The 18,770-nt window shown below is 60.6% G+C and overlaps 1 protein-coding gene across 1 annotated transcript; it reads left to right on the top strand.

Annotated features, from left to right (window-relative positions):
• Positions 1-251: 251 nt before the first annotated feature.
• On the top strand, positions 252-18,358 carry SPATC1 (spermatogenesis and centriole associated 1). The gene is made up of 6 exons (XM_046019023.1): positions 252-866; positions 10,593-10,889; positions 11,034-11,243; positions 11,351-11,890; positions 12,021-12,160; positions 17,903-18,358. The coding sequence occupies exons 1-6, from the start codon at positions 656-658 to the stop codon at positions 18,230-18,232; spliced, it is 1,728 nt and encodes a 575-aa protein (XP_045874979.1). The 5' UTR covers positions 252-655; the 3' UTR covers positions 18,233-18,358.
• The last annotated feature ends 412 nt before the right edge of the window (positions 18,359-18,770 follow it).

Raw genomic sequence — 18,770 nt, 5'->3', positions numbered from 1 at the left:
AGGGGCGTGGCGCAGACACACAGGTCTGAATTCTCGGAACCTGACAGTCTGACGAGGGGCACGTCGTGGGTGCTCGAAGGCCCACAGTCTGGAAAATTCAGGAAGTCAGAGAACGGGTGTGGGTGCAGAGGGCTGCCACGGGGGGCTTGGACTAGGGGAGCCTGAGTCACCTGAACTGGCAAGTCCAAGCTATAGGGAGCCGGACGCTGGGACAAGGGAGCCCCTGGGCCAGCAGTCAAAGGCTTTGAGCACTAGGGTTGGAAGAAAGTCTGGCCACTGTCCAGGTATCCAAGGTAGAATGTCCCCAGGAGAAGGCTGACAGGCTTCATCCAGGCGTGCCCGATCTCCCAGGAAAGGGCCCCCTGGCCAGGAAGGTGGGCGATGAGCAGGTGCCAGCAGGGCGAAGCTGGCCCGACAGAGGAAGGGTCCGTGCATTCCAGATAGGGCAGGACCAGGGCACAGCCCGGAGGCCTGGAGAGCAGGGGCAAGGAGGAGAGCACAGCCTCTGACCTCACAATACCCAGAGCCCACTGGGCCCGCCTTGTAACTTGCAAAGTCTGGCGGCCTCCTCCAACCCGGGCAAGGCCCGGTGCCCTGGGCAGCCTCCAGGCGCGGCGCCCTCCCTCGGGCGGCCCCTGTGCCGCCGCCCCGGGGCATGTCTCTACTCACCAATTATGAGGGGCTTCGGCACCAGATCGAGAGGCTGGTGAGGGAGAACCAGGAGCTCAAGAAGCTGGTGCAGCTCATTCGGGAGAACCACGAGCTCAAGTCGGCCATCAAGACTCAAGCGGGCGGCCTGGGCATCAGCGGGTTCAGCTCGGGGCTCGGCGAGGCAGCAGCCAGCCCCCCTCCACGCCGGGGAAACTGTAAGATGGCGAGGGGACGGGCGGGGTCTCGGGAAGCCCCGGAGAGAGGGCAGAGACAGTGACACCGGGCTGGGACAGTGGGCCCTAGAAGGGGAGGGGAGGGCACGCACGCACGCAGGGCCACGGGGATGGAAGTGCCACGCGCCCCAGTGGTCCGTGGTCGGAGCCCCGCCGCTCCTCCCCCCTCCGTCGGGCTTCCAAGCAGCCCCAAAGACTGCGAGTGTCCCAGCTCCGAATCGAAATGTGCTACCCTAGCGGGTCCGCCACACCACCCCGTCGACCTCCCTCCCCCCGCAGCACCCATTCCTCTGTGCTCAGGGGTGGCCGGGAGGCCAATGACGGCCCAAGTCCAGGGGCCAGGGTCAGAGTCCAGGACGGGAGCTAAGGTCTGGGAGCCATGAGTATGTGACCGAGCCCTGGGGCCGCAGAACCTCTCCCAGTGGGGGTGACAGGGACGAGGCAGAGAAGCCACGGCGTGTGTGCGGGGACCGAGCCAGGACGGCTCCCGGGGACACTGAGCAGCTGGGGGCCGTGATAGGAACAGGGGCTGCGGGAAGGGCAGAAGCCGGGGCTGGAGATAACGGAGGGAGACTCAGGCGGTGGCCACCGCCCAGGGTGTGGCAGGAGTCGGCAGCTGACAGTGCGTCCGCGAAGGTCACACAGGGCGCTGAGCCGGTCACAGAGTCCTGCAGCTAGGACGCCACACGCTGCCCTCCCTGCAGATCCCCCCCGTGCCCTCTGTTCCTGGCCCTGGCCCCTGCGGCCCCAGGCAGGCCTGGAACGGCCCTCGTTCCCTGAGAGGAGGACTCGGCTCTTCCGCCATCCCGTCTCTGCCGACTGGGCCCCTGGAGCCCGACACTCAGCGGTAGTGGTTCTAGAAAGGTCACGGGCGGCTTCCCACGTGCCACATCCTTCAACACCCCCGCATGGACTTGGGGACTGACTACCCCCCTCCTTCTGCGTCCCGAGAGTGCCCGCAGCAGGGGCGTCCGACCCCGCATCCCCTCAGTGCGCCGCGCTCCCGGGCCTGTCCGCCACCTGCCGCCCGCCGCCCTCGCCCGCCACACCAGACGTGCAGCTCCCTTCGCGGGGAGCCCGGCGACCCTGCACTCAGCTCAGTCCGAGCCACAGTGTTTCTGACCAAGACCTGGCCGCTCCACTGTGACGCTAGACCCCGTCCAGTGTGCGCTCCTGCCCCGACAGCCCAGCTTCCGGCTCGCAGCCCCTACCCCTTCCCCTTGAAGCCTGCCACCTCCGACCCCCACCCACCCTCCAGCCGTCTTCCCGCTCCTTTCAGAGGCGTCCCTGCAATGTCGCAGGACAAGCTGACAAAGTAAAGACAGGGGGAGGAGCAAAATATAAGAAACCCCGAAGTTTAAGAAAAAAGTAAGCCTAGAGCTTGATTCTTGGTTTGTTTTTTTTTTAAGATTTTATTTATTTGACACACAGAGATCACAAGCAGGCAGAGAGGCAGGCAGAGAGAGAGGAGGAAGCAGGCTCCCCACCAAGCAGAGCCCGACGCAGGGCTCGATGCAGGGCTCGATGCAGGGCTCGATGCAGGGCTCGATCCCAGGACCCCAGGATCACAACCCGAGCCGAAAGCAGAGGCCTTAACCCACTGAGCCAGCCAGGCGCCCCTAGAGCTTGAATCTTAAAAGAACCCTTGGACCACCTCCTGAAGGTCCCAGCTTAGGGGTTAGGAGGGCAAGCCCCACGCGACAGGAGGGCCCTCCAGGACAAGTGGCAGCTCACGCAAAGGGCAGAGCCAGGGGCAAGTGTGAAACCAGAGCGTGGTTAAAGCCCAGGCTGCGTGAGTGTGAGTGTGTGCCTGCGAGTGTGTGTACCTGTGAGTGTGAGCCCGTGAGAGTGTGTGTCTGTACCACGAGTGAGCGTGAGCCTGTGTGCCCGCGAGTAAGTGTGAGCCTGCAAGTGAGTGTTGAGTGTGTGTGCCCCGCACGAGGGCCTGTGTAGTTGCATCGGTGAGGGTAGGCGTGCGGTTGCACCCGGAGTGTGTGGCTGGCAGGGCCGGTGAAGGTGAGCGCTTCGCGGGGTCGGCAGAGGTCAGATGAGCAGGGACAACGGGGACCAGGCTCCTGGAGGCAGCAGTGCCCGGCAGCTCCTGGCAGAGCGGTGCTGCAGCCGCGGTGGGAAAGGGACCGGAAGGAGACCAGGGCGAGGCAGGGAGCCGGGGAGCTCTTGCCGTCATCCGGGTGGGAGGCCACCGTGGGAACAAGGAGCGGCAAGAAATCAACTTGAGTTATTCAAGAAAACAAAGGGCTCGGACTCCGGCAGAGGTGGCCGTGTGACGGGGGCTGTGACCCTCTGAGGCTGCAGGTCTCCATCCCCTTGCCTGGCCAGGGAGCTCCCCGCCGTGGCCTCACGGGAATTTCTCTGGCACTTCCTCGTTCTGTCTGCTCCCCTGTCCACTCCTTGTGACTTGCCTTCCTCGTGGAATGGGGTTCTTGATCTGCGCTTGTGAACTCAACCCCAGTTCCTCTTCCTGGGATCCCCTGTGCTCTGTGTCCTCCAAAACCCAGGGGTTCCTAGCTCTGCCCTCCCCCGCCCCCCTGCAGAAGGTCCGCAGAAGCAAACACAGCCTGGGCTGGTGGGTACCCCTGAGTGGCACGGGACCACCTGGCTGGGAACGCGTGGGACACCTTCGGGAGCAACCACAAATCTGACTCTCTGGGAGACGGCAGGGCCAGAGGGAGAGGGTTCAAGAGAGCTGATCGCAGAGGCCCCAGCAGGGGTGAGGCCAGCTGGGAGGGGCAGCAGAGCCAGCCCAGGAGAGATGCATGGAGCTGAAACCTCCATGTACAACGTCTCGGAGGCACAGCTTCGAGGGGACAGAGCATCAGCAGAGTAACAGGTGGGGGGACGTCCGGCAAGAAACGTGCTAAGTTCCTGTCTGCGGAAGGGCCACCCCTGCTGCCCAGCTCCCTGCCCCAGCGCGTCCCCCAAACCAGGGGCTGCCTTCCCTCTCAGGGCCTTCTCCCACCGCCCGCCACCCCTCACCCAGGACCCCTCCCTCCTCCCTAAGAGCCCAGCCAGCCCCCCGAAACCCTGCTCAACCCCCTCAGGACCAGGGTCCCAGGATGCAAACCCACCCCGGAGCGGACGCTCAGCATCCCAGATCCGTCCTCCCAGGACCTGTCTCCCCTCCGGCCCCGCGACCCCCAGGACCCGTCGTCAGCCCCCCTCGCTCTCTCCCCCTTCCCGCCGCCCCAGCACCCGTGGAACCGTCCGAACACCGTCCGAAGCCCCCGCGCCCGCCGGCCGCCCGCCTGCGGCCCCGCCGCCCTCTCCGCTCTCCCGCGTCGGTCACAGCCCCGGCTCTGGCCCCGCCCCCACGCCGAGCCCCGCCCCCGCCGCGGCGCCTGCACGCTGGGGGCGGGGTCCGAGGAGGCGGGCCGGGGGCGGGGCCGAGGAGGAGGGCCCGGGCTGTGGGCGGGGCGGGGGCGGGGTCGGAGGCGGAGGGCGGGGCGGGGGCGGGGTCGGAAGCGGAGGGCGGGCCGGGGGCGGGGCCGAGGAGGAGGGCCCGGGCTGTGGGCGGGGCGGGGGCGGGGTCGGGGGCGGAGGGCGGGCCGGGGGCGGGGTCGGAGGCGGAGGGTTGACAGCGGGCGGGAGGCTGGTGTGGCGCGACCTTCCCCTACCCCGCCGCCACCCAGTCCGCCCACCCCGAACCCGCGACCCCAGTGGGGCGGCGGCGCGGAGCACGGGCTTCTGCTGGGAGGAGCAGGTTGGGGGCGTCAGACGTTGTCTAACTCTGATGGTCCCATGGAACAGACCCTCCCGGACCCTGAATAAGTCTTGCGTGTGAAACAGATACAAACGCAGTGAATCTAAAACTCTCCTTACGGTTCTAACCCTGCATCCCACCCTGGGAAGGGTTCGCCCCACAGATCGAAATCAATTAAATGCAATTTCGAAGGGATGCAGGGGGCTGGGGCCTGGCCCAGGGGTGGAGCACGTGACTGGTCTGGAGGTTGTGAGCTTAGCCACATGTAGAGATTAAAAACAAAATCTTAAAAAAAAAAAAAATCCATCAGGGACCTGGGTGGCTCAGTTGGTTGGGCGTCTGCCTCCGGCTCAGGTCATGATCCCACAGTCCTGGGATCAAGCCCCACATCGGGCTCCCTGCTCCAGGAAGCCTGCTTCTCTCTCTCCTTCTGCCCCTCCCACTCGTGCTCTCCTGTTCTCTCTCAAATAAATAAAATCTTAAAAAAAAAAAAAATCCATCAGGGGCCTCTGGGTGGCTCAGTCAGTCAGCATCAGACTCTTGGTTTCTGCTAAGGTGTGGTCTCTGGTGGTGGGATCTTCGCCGGGCTCTGCTCAGGTTCGAGTCCCCTGGAGATTCTTTCCCTCTGCCCCTCCCTGCGTGGGTGCGTGGTGTGCTCTCTCTATGGATTTTTAAAAATCAATCAATTAAATAGAAATTATAAAAAGAGTAAACATCACATGTTCATTTTGCGTTAGAGTACAAAGATGTGGGACGGAAATGTCTAGTTTTTATTCAGATTCCAGGTACTGGGCATATGGTGTCCTGTAGTCTCAGGTGCACGGCGCACGGATTCCACACTTCCACACAACCCCTGTGCTCCTCACAACAGGTGCACTTAACCCCCACCCTCCACTGAGCCCATTCCCCACCCACCAGCCCTGTGTCACCAGCATTCTCTACCCTTAACAGTCTGTTTCTCAGTTTGCCTTTCTTTCTCTTTCTTTTCCCCTTTGCTCATTTGTTTGGTTTCTTGATTCCACGCGTGAGTGAAATCAGATGGTGTTTGAGATGGAAATCTCTCAGATGGCGGCCAGCTGTGGATCCCTGGCTCACATCATGGCTTCAGTATTACTGGTGCTCCCCAAACTCATCAGATATTTCTGCCAGGCGGCTCCTGGGATTCTCATTGGTGACCCCGATGGGTTGCAAACCCTATGAAGCCCATGTCTGTGGCTGCAGCCACAACAGTCGTGGCCCTGAGCAGCGGGACACCCGCTCCTCTGTGATCAGTTGGTGCATTTAATCGACCCCTCAACCGTGAATGTTTTTCTTGCAAACCTAAATGCCTGTGACCCCAATGAATCATTTTAAAAATAACAACTTTAGGGGCGCCTGGGTGGCTCAGTGGGTTAAAGCCTCTGCCTTCCACTCAGGTCATGATCCCAGGGTCCTGGGATCGAGCCCCGCATCGGGCTCTCTGCTCAGCGGGGAGCCTGCTTCCTCCTCTCTCTGCCTGCCTCTCTGCCTACTTGAGATCTCTGTCTGTCAAATAAATAAAATCTAAAAAATAAATAAATAAAATAACAACTTTATTGGGATGTAATTCACATACCATGCAATTCACCCATTTAAAATGTGCGATTCAATAGTTGTTCATATACCCACAGGTTTGCACAAAGATCACCACGATCTTGGAACATTTCCGTTGCCCCAGAAGGAAACGCTTCAGCCATGATACTCCTACCACTAACCCTCCACGACTCTCAGCAGCCATTCATTTGCTTTCGGTTTTTACAGATTTGCCTATTCTGGATATTTCTTACACAGGAAATCATATATATGTGGCTTTTGGATCTGGTTTCCTCCACCCCACACAGTTCAGGGTTGCCCATGCTGTAGAGTGAGTCAGGATTTCCAGTTCATATTCGTTGTTTGCTGTTGTTTCATGGATGAATAATATTTCATTAATGGATATGCCACATTTTGTTTATTCATTCAGCAGCCGATGGACTCTTGGATGGTTTCGTCTTTTGGGCCATTATGAGTAACACTGCTATAAACATCCATATATGAGTTTTTGGGTGGATTTATGTTTCCATTTCTCGTGGGTGTGTATCTAAGAGTAGAATTGCTGGGTCGTACGGTGACTATATGTGTAACTGTTTGAGGAACTGTCAGGTTGTTTCCCAAGGTGGTTCTCTCCTGTTCATTCCCACCAGCAATGTATGAGTGTTCCAATTTCTCCATATCCTTACCCATACTTATTATCTGATTTTTTTATTATAGCCATCCCAGTGAGTGTGAAGGGGTTCTGATTTGCCTTTCCCTGATGCATAATAAGGCTGAGCATCTTTTCTCTGCTAATTGGCCATTTGTATATCATCTTGGAGAATGCCTGTTCATGTCCTTTGCCCATTTTTAAGTTGGGCAACTAACTTTTTTATTATTGAGTTGTAAGAGTTCTTTAAGGATTCTGTTTACATGTCTCTTACCAAATGTGTGACTCGCGAATGCCTTCTCCCATTCCATGGGTTGTCTTTTGACTTTCTTGATGGTGTCTCTTGAGACACAGAAGCTTTTACATTTGATGAAATCCATCTCATCGGGGCGCCTGGGTGGCTCAGTGGGTTAAAGCCTCTGCCTTCGGCTCAAGTCATGATCTCAGGGTCCTGGCATCGAGCCCCGCATCGGGCTCTCTGCTCAGCGGGGAGCCTGCTTCCTTCTCTCTCTCTGCCTGCCTCTCTGCCTGCTTGTGATTTCTCTCTGTCAAATAAATAAAATATTTTAAAAAAATCCATCTCATCTACTGTTTCTTTTGTTGCTCACAGTTTTGGGGCCACATCTTAGAATACATGGCCAAATCCAGGGTCATGAAAATTTTCCCCTATGTTTTCTTCTAAGAACTTTACAGTTTTAGTTCTTACATGTAGGCCTTTGATCCATTCAACTTTTGTGTATGTTGTGAGGCAAGTGTCCAACTTCATTCTTTTACACATGGATTCCAGTAGTCCCCTCACCATTTTTTGAAAAGATTATTTTTGCCTTCATTCAATTGTCTTGGCCCCCTTGTTGAAAATCAGACCACAGTACATGGGTTATTTCCGGGCTCCCTATACTATTCCATTGACCTATACGTCACTCACTACGCCAAGGCCACATAATCTCGATTGCTGTAGCTTTGTAGTAAATTCTGAAATCTGAAACTGAGTCTTCGAACTTTCTCCTTCCTTCCTTCCTTCCTTCCTTGCTTTCTTCTCGCTCTGTCTCTTTTTTTCTTAGGTGGTATAAGGGGGAGAAGTGCAGGGTGGCTAAGTGACACCTGTAACAATGGCTTCTTGCTTTTAAAATGTGGCTTTGGGGGGCGCCTGGGTGGCTCAGTGGGTTAAAGCCTCTGCCTTCAGCTCTGGTCATGATCTCAGGGTCCTGGGATCGAGCCCCACATCGGGCTTCCTGCTCCGTGGGAAGCCTGCTTCTCCCTCTCCCGCTTTCCCTGCTTGTGTTCCCTCTCTCACTCTCTCTCTCTGTGTCAAATAAGTAAATAAAATCTTAAAAAAAAAATAAAATGTGGCTTTGGCCATTCTGCGTCCCTTGCAATTCCTTGTAAATTTGGGGATCGACTTGTCAGTCCCTACAAAGAAGTCAGACTGGATTCTGACAGATTGCTCTGACTCCGCTGGGGAACTTGGGGAGTATTACTCTCCATGGGATTCTGTCCCATTTATTTAGATCTTCTTTAATTCCTTTCAAAAATGTTTGCAGTTTTCTTGGGGGACCTGGGTGGCTCAGTGGATTAAGCGTCTGCCTTCAGCTCGGGTCATGGTCTCCGGGTCCTGGGATGGAGCGCTATGTCCAGCGCCGTGCTCTACTGGGAGGCTGCTTCTCCCCATGCCCTTCACTCGGCTTGTACTGTTTCTCTCTCAAATAAATAAAATCTTAAAATCATTCAAAGGGATACATGCCCCCAGGCTTGTAACAGCATTATCTACGACAGCAAAGATAGGGAAGCAGCCCAAGTGTCCATCGACAGGTGAACGGATTGAAGACGTCTCTCTCTCTCTCTGTCTCTCTCACACACACACACACAGTGGAATATTACTCAGCCATAAAAAAACGAAATCTTGCCATTTGCGACAATGTGCATGGAACTATAGAGAGTATTATGCTGAGCAAAATAAGTCAGAGAAAGACAAATACCATATGATCTCACTCATTTGTGGAATTTAAGAAACAAACTAGCAAATGGAAAAAGAAGGAAAGAAAGAAAGAGAAAGAGACAAACCAGGAAACACCACCTGAACTCTAGAGAACATACTGAGGGTCGCCTCCTCAGAGAGGAGGGGAGAGGGGACGGGGGAAACAGGTGGTGGGGATTAGGGCGTGCACCTGTCCTGAGCTCCAGGTGATGCCTACAAGTGTTGAATCACTACAGCGAGCCCTGAAACTAATCTTGCGGTCTGTGTTCACGACGCTGGAATTAACATTTAAAACCTAATCAAAAAGATTTGTGTAGTAGAATTATTTGTCGTTGGGAAAATTGGAATCAATTGGCTTGCTCAAGGATTGCAAGAGGCTCAAGGAAGAGAGGAGACTGCGGAGCGGGAGCCCGGGCCGTCCCCCGGAGCGAGGGTCTCAGAGAGAAGGTTGGTCCTGGAGGCGGTCCAGGAGGAAGACAGGGAGGACAGGAGGACAGGGAGGCCAGACAAGGCTGCCACCTCTGGGTATGCGGTCTTGGAGCTAAGAATGGATTTTACTTTTTTTTTTTTTTTTTAAGATTTTACTCATTTATTCGACACAGAGAGAGAGAGAGCACAAGCAGGCAGAGAGGCTTCCGTCCCCGGAAGCAGGCTCCCCGCTGAGCAGAGAACCCAATCCCAGGACCCTGGGATCATGACCTGAGCCAAAGGCAGAGGCTTAACCACTGAGCCACCCAGGTGCCCCGGATTTTACATTTTTAACAGTTGAAACAAAATCAGAAGAATGCTATTTCTGGACGTGCCAGAAGTCCACAAAATTCAGACATCAGCGTCTCTGAATAATCAGATTTTGTTGCCACGGATGCACACTTGTCTCCGCATTGTCTGCGGCCGCTTTGACAGCCCCATGGCCCGGCCGAGCTGTCACCACAGAGACCGGGGCCTACAAAACCCGGAATACTTACCACCAGCCCTTAATAGCAAAGGTCCTCGACCCCTGATCTAGAAAACGCGTGGAGAACGTCTTCAAGGCAACACGGAGCTCTGTACTTCGACCACCCGCGGGGGAGGGGACGACCGTGGTTTCTAATCGTGGCTCATTCTCTGTTCTCTACCCTGAGCTAAGGGCTCTTGGTAGCGGTTTTCAGTTAAAACCTTCCCTGCACCCTCCCCCCAGCTTCTGCGCCCCCAGGGGCCTTCTCCTCCACAGCAGAGGTCATTCAAGGGCACTGACCTCAGGACCCCAAGGAAACGGGCTCCCCGGCTTCTCCGCCTACACAGGGACCAGGAGCGGCCCGCCCTCCCCACTGAACCCCACTCACTGCTCCCAGAGACACCGCCTAGTCCCGCCCAGCCTCCCCGAGGGCCCCGCACCCGGGAGGTGAGGCTGTCCCCACAGCAGCAGTGGGCAGGGGGCCGGGACCCATTGCTCCCTGCCGTGGGATGGAGGGAGCAGCGGGGCAGCCCGGGGGACCAGCCACCAGGAGCTACTCCTCAGGGAGGGCTCAGCTGCTCAGCGCGTGGGCACATGGGAGGCGCGGGCAGCTGGGGAAGGGCCCCCTGGCTTGGTGGCAGGTGGGTGCTCAGAAAAGTGAGCCCGGAGGAGCGAGGCTCCTTCAGGAGATGTGGACAAAGGGCCAGACCCGCATGGCGCCCCACAGACTGCCCCCAAAGGGAAAGGACCATCGTCTGGGCCGCCTAGGAGAAGAGGCTCAGAGTTGGTCCGCCCCTCAGAGGGAGACGGCACCTTGACCCAGGCCCCCTCCTCGAAGAGCCTGCCTGGGGTCTCAGTGCTTTCTCTGTGTCCCCCAGGTGTGTTCCTGCCCCCGTCCCCGGCAGCAGCAAACGAGCCTCTCCCGGATGAAGTGGGGATCATGACTCTGGCGCCCCTGGCCGACATGCTAAACAGCCCAGCCACGAACCCCCTGACCAGCCCTCTCAGCCCCCTGCTGCCTGGCCCAGGCTCTCTGTCACAGAGCGGCACGGTCACCAGCCTCTTGACCGGCCCCATGGCGGTGACCCCGGGGCGCACGCTGACCAGCTCCCTGGGCCTGCCCTCAACTGGCCCCCTGACTCCGAGCAGCCACCTGACCGGCCCCATGGCGGTGTCCCCGGGGGGCACGCTGACCAGCTCCCTGGGCCTGCCCTCAACTGGCCCCCTGACTCCGAGCAGCCACCTGACCGGCCCCATGGCGGTGTCCCCGGGGGGCACGCTGACCAGCTCCCTGGGCCTGCCCTCAACTGGCCCCCTGACTCCAAGCAGTGCCCTGATGGCCCCAATGACAGGCGCAGTGGCTGTCTCTCTGAGCAGCCCCCTCCTCACCTCTGCGGCCGCCCCTCTAGGTGTCTCTCAGAACCTTCTGGCCAACCCCATGGGCAATCTGGTGCTGTCAGAGCCGCTCCGGGCGTTCCCTTCCGGACCCCATCCCTCGGCTGCAGCAGGGCCTGTCGCCACCCCCAAAGGTAACTGGCTCAGGGGGAGGGACCACCGTCCCCCTCCCCACGGCCAGGCCAGGCCCTGGTCCTGCTCTGATCCTCCTTCTCTCCTTTCTGCCCCACCACGTCACTAGTCCCAACCTCCACGGAGCATCCCCAGCCGACCCAGGACCTGGAGCCCTTCAGCGTGACGTTTGTGGGGTCACCCATCCAGGCCTCCACCCCTATCGGGACCAGGGGCACGCCTGACCCCATGACCACCTTCTCCTACAGCAGCTCAGATGCCCAGGCCCAGCCCAGCGCCCCTCAGGGACAAGCGGTTCCTGCGTCTGTCCCCACTACCCCAGCCACCTCTCCAGCTGCCGCAGTCCTCGTCACTGTCCCTACTCCCGCCCCCCAACCTACCTCCAACTACACTCCCTCGAGCACCACCCACATTGCTCAGTGCCCCCCCCAGTCTCCCACCCGGGCACACCAACCTCCCACCCAGCCCTCGCCCACCCCCCACTCCCCTCCCCGAAACCCCCACTCCCCGCCCCGAACCTCGTCCTCCCCGGCTACAGTCAACGACGCCCGGGGTCCACGCAGCATGGAGACATCTCGGAAAAGCATCCTAGAGCTGGAACGGAAGATGGCCCATCGAAAGGCCAGCAAGTTCCCTGAGAGCCCTCGAGGTCAGTGACACAACTTCAACACGAAGGGGGTGGTCCCGCCTGATGCCTGAAGCCCTTATAGACCTCCCTGGCACTAGCCTGGGCTGCTGACCACGGCCACTGACCAGTCCTTCTCCCCTGCTGTCCGCAGAGTCAAAGCAGCCAGCCTGGGAGAGGCTGGTGGGGGAGATCGCCTTCCAGCTGGACCGCAGGATCCTGTCCAGCATCTTCCCGGAGCGCGTGCGGCTCTACGGCTTCACCGTCTCCAACATTCCAGAGAAGATCATCCAGGTGTGCGCTCCCGCCTCCCACTCAGAGGACCGGCCCCTCGCCTGTCGGGGGGTGTGTGCTGGCCTCAGAGGAGCTGCTGGGGGGCCCTAGACGCCAACCCGGGCAAAACACCAGAATCCCAGGCCCCCCTGGAATGGAGGAAGCCTGGCATTCAGTCCAAGTGGCCTGAGGGTGTCCAGGGCATCTGGTGTCAGGAGCCTGTGGCCTTGGCCTTGTGGCCTCCCTAGAGGATAGGGCAGAGGACGGTCCTGACCACGTTTGGGACCGCCACCCCACGTGGGAAGCTCTCCAAGGCCGTGGGACAGGAAGCAGTCATGGGATGCGGGCTGTGCTTGGCTGGATGCCCAGAAGCGCGTCCCAGAAGGACGGAGAGGGTGCCCCTTCCCTGCTAACGCACCAGCTCTGGGTGGGACCCCATGCCTTGGGGTGGGACCCCATGCCTCGGGTTTGGAGGAGGGCCATTCTGGCTTTCTTTGGAAACAGCCCTCTGAGCTCCCGGCCGCCTTCTCTCCGGCGTCTTTATCTCGAGACTACAGACTGGTGTGTGGCCCTCGGGAACAGCGGCCAGCCGGCTGCTGGTGTGTGATCCCCAGGAATGACGGCTGGCTGCGAGGGGGGCCTGTTTGTATTCAGGTTTGAGCTTGCCTCGTCCTTGGCTCCGCGTGTCCTTGGGTTGGGTTTTTCATTTTCACGTGGTCAGAACTATCTCCTTCCCTCGGCAATGACCGGGGCTGCCAGGGGCCACACACTTGGCGCCCAGGCTCCTGAGAGCAGCCTCACCGGAGCCCACCGGCAAAGAGGCTGTGGGGGCCGGGCGAACGCCGCCTGGCTCGCCCTCCGCAGAGCCCACAGCGGGCTGCAGGTGTCTGGTTCCCCCTGAGGAGCCCAGAGATGCTTCCTGCTCTCAAGGCCACCCGTCCCGTGTGCTCGGCTGACCCACTGCGGGCTCCTACCAGCCCCCAATTCCACTTCGCCCAGATTTCTGTTTCCCTTCCTCCGAACATCTTGTGTTTCTGCATGTCGGACCCGGCGTTGGTTGTTGCTAGAATCCCTCGATTCTATCCAGACGCACGAAACTTGCTGTCCTGGCAACCTGCTGTCCCACTGAACCCGAGCTCCAGTCCCGGCTCACCGGCTTTGTGGACACTGTGTAGCTGGCCGCCGACAAGCTCTAACAGAGCCCCTCATGGAACGGGGACTTGGGGACTATTTCCACTGACCCTGACCATCTGCTTTAAGGTTCAGTGGTCTGTGCAATCTTTTAAGCTCAACTAAAAGTTGTCCCAATGCCCAGACCTGTCACCTCTTCTACCCAGGGGCAAAGGCCTTCTGCTGGGGACGTGTGCTCTCAGCTGTCCTTTTGGGTCCCGGTCCTAGCAGACCAGGAGCCCAGCCGCACCCGTGTGAGGGTACCTCGTGGCTCTCATGTGTGAGGGCACCGGTGTCTCATACCGACGACCCGGGGCCCGGGGCCCCTGGTGCTCTCTGGGGCCCGCTGGCTGGCCTGCCCACAGTGGTTTTGGTTTTTGCGCAATGGTTTGTTTCCAGGTGCCAAACCCCTGATCTGGTTCTCAAGGCCTGTGTATCATCTTGGCCCTTCCGAGTACACAGCCATATCCTACACTATTTAAAGGAAGCCGATGGTGGGGCAACCTCATCATGCTTCCGACTGGGTAGGAACATACCTTTTGTGTCTGCGTGATGTGTGCTGTGCGTCCAGACTCCTCGCCTTCGCAAGTCACAGGTCTTGGTTGCAGGGAACAGAAGCCACACGAGCTGATGTACCCAGGGGCTTTGCTGCCAGTGTCTAGGTGAGGACCCGAAACTGGGCACCGACGTTGGTACGGGGTCCCAGCCGCCGCCTCTCCCCAAACCTGAGCGCCCCTCGCCAGGGCCTCCCTTCACCACTGCCCCCGCCCCGGGGGCAGAAGCACAGACGCTTCGGGAAAGAGGCGCGGAGCGAAGCCCGACGACGCCCTCAGCACCTGCCGCGTCATGTGGGGAAGTTCTCCCTGGTCCTCAGTCACCGAGAGCTCCGGGCGGGCCCTCCGAGCCATGAAGAAATGCCGGTTTTTTCTTTCTAAGAATGGATCTTCTTTCATGGAAAAGATCGCATGAGTTTTCGCTCCGCGTTCCCGCCTCTCGAGGTGCGGGGCGGGCATCCCGGCGGTGAGGCGCACTCCCCGGTGGTTTCACGTCCCGGGACGGCGTTCGCGGACTCCGAGGACGCGCCGGGGCGCTGGGACGCAACCAAGAGAATTGTCCGCCCGACCCTGCGGTGCAAGCCGGGGCAGCCCCGGGGTCGGGGCTCCGGGACTCGGCCGGGGGCGGGGCCCGCAGCCGCAGACTCACCCCATTGGCTCGAGTGCAATGACGTCAGGCCTGGCTGGGGAGCGCGGTCCCCAGGGACCCCCAGGGAAAGGGACAGTCCGGCCTCTTTGCCCGTCTGGTCTTGCTGACCGTCTCTCCTGAGCCTTAGGAGTCCGTCGGTCCGTCCGTGCGTCCGCGGGCTGTGCGTGGCCTGCGTGTGTCTCGGGCTGAGCGCTCACGCAGTCCTACTTCGTCTCTCGCGGCTAAACACCCTTGGGGCGGAGAAGCGCCCTCCAGGCCAGTTTTCCACCAGCGGGGCGTCGGGAGCCAAAGCCCGGCGGACCCCGGCGGAGGGAGAGGACGCGCGGTTTGCGCGGGGCCGCGGAGATGCGGACCCCGCAGCGTCGCCCCCGCCCCCACCCCCTCCCCCTCCCCCTCCCGCGGCCTCGCCCCAGGTGGGCGGCTGTGCAGGTGCACGTAGCTCGCCAGCTGTGGCTTCGCCCTCTCTAACCCCGGCGTCCGTCGGTGCGCGTCTCCCGTCTCCATCATCCATCATCCGTGGCCCTTCCGCGGTCTCCGTAGTGCGGGGGTCTGAGCGCTTGCCCTCTGCTCCGAGGACGACGGCTGAACCACACGATTCGTTACACTTGCTGCCACCTCCCTGTCCCTGAGCACGTGGCCAGTGTCGGAATGGAGGACTGGGCGGTGCGCCCCGGGGCTCCGTCTCTCCGAGGTGCGCGCGTGTTTGGTCACACCTGTTCCCTCCTCCACAGCTGATCCAACACCAGGTCCCCCGCTGGTCCTCCTCTAAGGATGTTTCCCATGGACACATCTGCACCTACACTTACCTACCCCTGGACCAGCCTGCGGCCACCTTCCTGTCCCACAGCTGCCCTTCCTCCATCTAGTCACTCCCGCTATGCGGCGTTCAGCGCAGGCCAAGTTCATGCCAAACAGTCTCTGCCCTTGGGGAGCTCGCCCGCGCCTGGGAGGCCTTCCATACCTAACGAAAGACGTATTTATGCTAGAGGTTGGGGGGGCGGGGGACATACGCTGTGAGAGCGACGGACTGGGTTGGCCTTGCTGTGTCCCCGCACCCCCGACCCGTACTCTGGCCCCTCCTACATCCTGGGAGAGCCCCTCCCTCCTCTAGTCCTTTGAAACACAATTCTGCTCAACGTGTCCTGTGGAACTGGGGGCCCCTTGCAGTGGGCAACCAGCCCAGATGCCGAGCTCGTCACCCCTAGAGACATTTCATCTTCAAAATAGCTGCCAGGCAGTCGGGTTTCCTTCATGTCATAGCAGGGAAGCTGAGGCTCCGCCCCCACATGGGGACAGAAGCAACCCCTGAAACCGGCTCTCCCCGGTGGGCCCCTTGCTCTGGGTCCTGGCACCTTCCATGCTGTGCACCTGTTCCTTGTCCTGGAGGTTCCTTTGCTCCCGTTGCCCTCATCCTTCAGGCGCCCGGCCCTGCCGTCCCCTCCTCTGCAGAATGTCCCTCCCCAGGCTCCCCATGGCAGCCTCCTCCTGCTCTGCCTTTTCACCACTATCAACCCAGAGGGCTTTGCTCCGACGGGAGTCCCATCACCAGCGACAGGGCCCCACACAGGGGACGGCTGAGAATATCCGGGGGATGGACAGACAGAACCCTTACCCTCTCTTGCCGCTTCTGTCCATCCCCTTACATGGTCGGCATGATCGTTTAGAACCACGATGCCAATGGACCAGAAATCTCTGACCCGTTAGGACAGAGCCTTCCGCCACGCTCTGCTCAGCCCTGCCTGCTTCTCAGTGCCCGGAAGGTGTGGCAGGGACCCATGTCCACGGCTCCCTGGCTTCTGTGGGGTGCCTTCCTGCTCTTCTGACTCACTGCCCTCGCCTGTCCCCCCACTGTCAAGGGGCCACCTCTTGGGGGCAGCTCTGGCCTTGTCTCTCAGTGTGAGTGCACCCACACTCCTCTCCCGTCCCGCACTCTGGCAGGGTGGGTGCAGGGGGCCCCCCCGCAGACTCCTGCTCCTGTCTGGAGCTCCAAGCCCCCAGTGCAGCACCCAGTGGGAGCTCAGCCGCAGCCCAAGCGTGAGTAGAGGATGGGTCCTGACATCCCCAGGGGGTCGAGGCTTAAAGCTGTGCACCCCCCCCCCCCCCCCCCCCCGCTCTGGAGCACTCAGCATGAAGTTTCCTGTGCTCGCTCAGTTTGGCGGAGCCCTCGCCGTCGTGGACACAGGGCACGGGAACAGGCAAAGGGAGGGAGAAGGCTTAGCGGCCAAGAGGAGCCTTGAGTCGAGGAGGCAGGCTGGTTCTGGCGCTAAGTGTGCACCCAAAGTCCTGAGCACAGGGCTCTGGGTGTGTCTGCGAGAGGTCAGGGGTCGCCTTAGCTGAGCCCAGCGACGATCCGAGCGCTCTGTTCACATGACCAGAAGGGGGGGCAGAGCATTTTCCTGGAGGGGGTGAGGACCCGTCTCGCACTCAGCACCCAGCCTGGTGTGCATCCAGGGAAAGGCTGGAAGGGGATGAGCAGTGGGAAGTGCCGGGGGGGGGGGGGGCGCTCAGGCAGGGAGAGACCCCCTCCAGCTGCTTCAGGCCTGTCACTCCAGGGGTCTGGGCTGGCCACGCCTGTGATAGCTATGTCATTTGCAAGACTCGGTGCAAATGAAAACAGGGCTCCTTGTTCAAAACTTATAAAGAAGTTCAAGACGGCCAGAGCAGAGCACTGGCTGGGTGTGGGTCCTCCTGAGCAGGGGCCCTGGGTCAGTGTGCGGGTCATGAGTGTGCAGGTCACGTGCCCAATGGGCCATGGCGGGAGGGGAGAGGAGGCGGGGACTTCCCGCTTCCTGGTGAGCGGCTGCAGGACGCAGTCCCTGCCTAGTTGGGGGGCACAGGCAATGAAGAAGTGGGTGGAGACCCCCCTTGCTGCCAGTGCCCAGGAGGGGTCGCCAGAGGGGCAGCAGGCCCCCTGGTGCCCAGACGGAGGGTGTTTGGCTCAGGGCCTGGGGCGGCCAGTTCAGCATGAGGGAAGGACAGGGCCTCACGGAAGGAGGGGACGGGTGCTGGGGCGACAGAGAAGGGACCTGGAGAGGCTGCGGAAGTCTCAGGGCAGGGAGCCAGCAGGGTGCCTGGGAAAGGCCCCAGGGGTGTGGGCCAGCGGGGACCCCTCCTCTTTCCTTCATCTCCAGGCTCCCAGCCATGCTGTGAGCCGCTCATAGCCTCAGCTCAGTGTGAGCCCCTGCTGGTGGGCGGAGCAGGCCACGGGGATGGAGTCTGGGGAACTCTCCGCTGCAGCTGAACCCACTGGGTTCCCCCAACCCCAGACCCTCCAGAGCCTCTCCCTGGGACCTCCAGACCCCGCACCCACAGCCACGGCCACATCTGCCCCTCTCCTGCCCCCCTGTGCCTGCACGGGGCAGAGGGACCTGAAGGCCGCTGTCCCCTCAGGCCTCCTTGAACCCCAGCGACCACAAGCTGGACGAGGAGCTGTGCCAGACCCTCACGCAGCGGTACGTGAGCATCATGAACCGGCTCCAGAGCCTGGGCTACAACGGGCGCGTGCACCCGGCGCTGACGGAGCAGCTGGTGAACGCCTACGGCATCCTGCGGGAGAGGCCGGAGCTGGCGGCCTCAGAGGGGGGCTCCTATAGCGTGGATTTCCTGCAGCGCGTGCTGGTGGAGACCGTGCACCCCAGCATGCTCACCGACGCGCTGCTGCTGCTGTCCTGCCTCAGCCAGCTGGCGCACGACGACGGCAAGCCCATGTTCATCTGGTGACACGGCCCGCGCCCAGGTTCACCGTGCCCCGCGCCCAGTGCAAAGCCATTAAAGCTTCCCACAGACGCTAGAACTTGGGGGCTGCCGCTCCTGGGGGTGGCTGGCCAGCACCTCACTCCCGGCACCCCTTCCGTCCTGCCTGCTCTGGGGCTCCGTGCCCACCCCGGAGGCTCTTGTGTGGCAGCTGTTTGACTAAGGGGAGGGTGTTCACAGGTCCCAAGGCTTCCCTCACCTGGCCGGGGTGGGGGGGTGGGGAGGTGGGGAAGACTTGGAGGGGAAGCGCAGGAAGCGCTGGGCCGGTAGCCCTGTGCTGGGGGCGGGGGGGGGGCCTGAAGCCTGCCGCAGAGTCAAAGGCAGAAGCGGGGGGGGAGACAGGACGTGGTGTGGGAATCCTTCCCTCTGCACTAGGCTGCAGGAGGGGAGCGGGAGAGGCAGCAGGGAGGGCTTTGGACCTTCCTGGAGGGCAAGAGGGTGTTAGCTGGCGGGGAGGGAACGAGGAGAAAGTAGCCCCACCCAAACCGGAGCCGCTGCGGGGCAG

Source organism: Meles meles, chromosome 1 (assembly GCF_922984935.1).
Source record: "Meles meles chromosome 1, mMelMel3.1 paternal haplotype, whole genome shotgun sequence".
NCBI classification, from domain to species: Eukaryota; Metazoa; Chordata; class Mammalia; order Carnivora; family Mustelidae; genus Meles; species Meles meles.
This window is presented reverse-complemented; position numbering and strand designations above follow the sequence as displayed.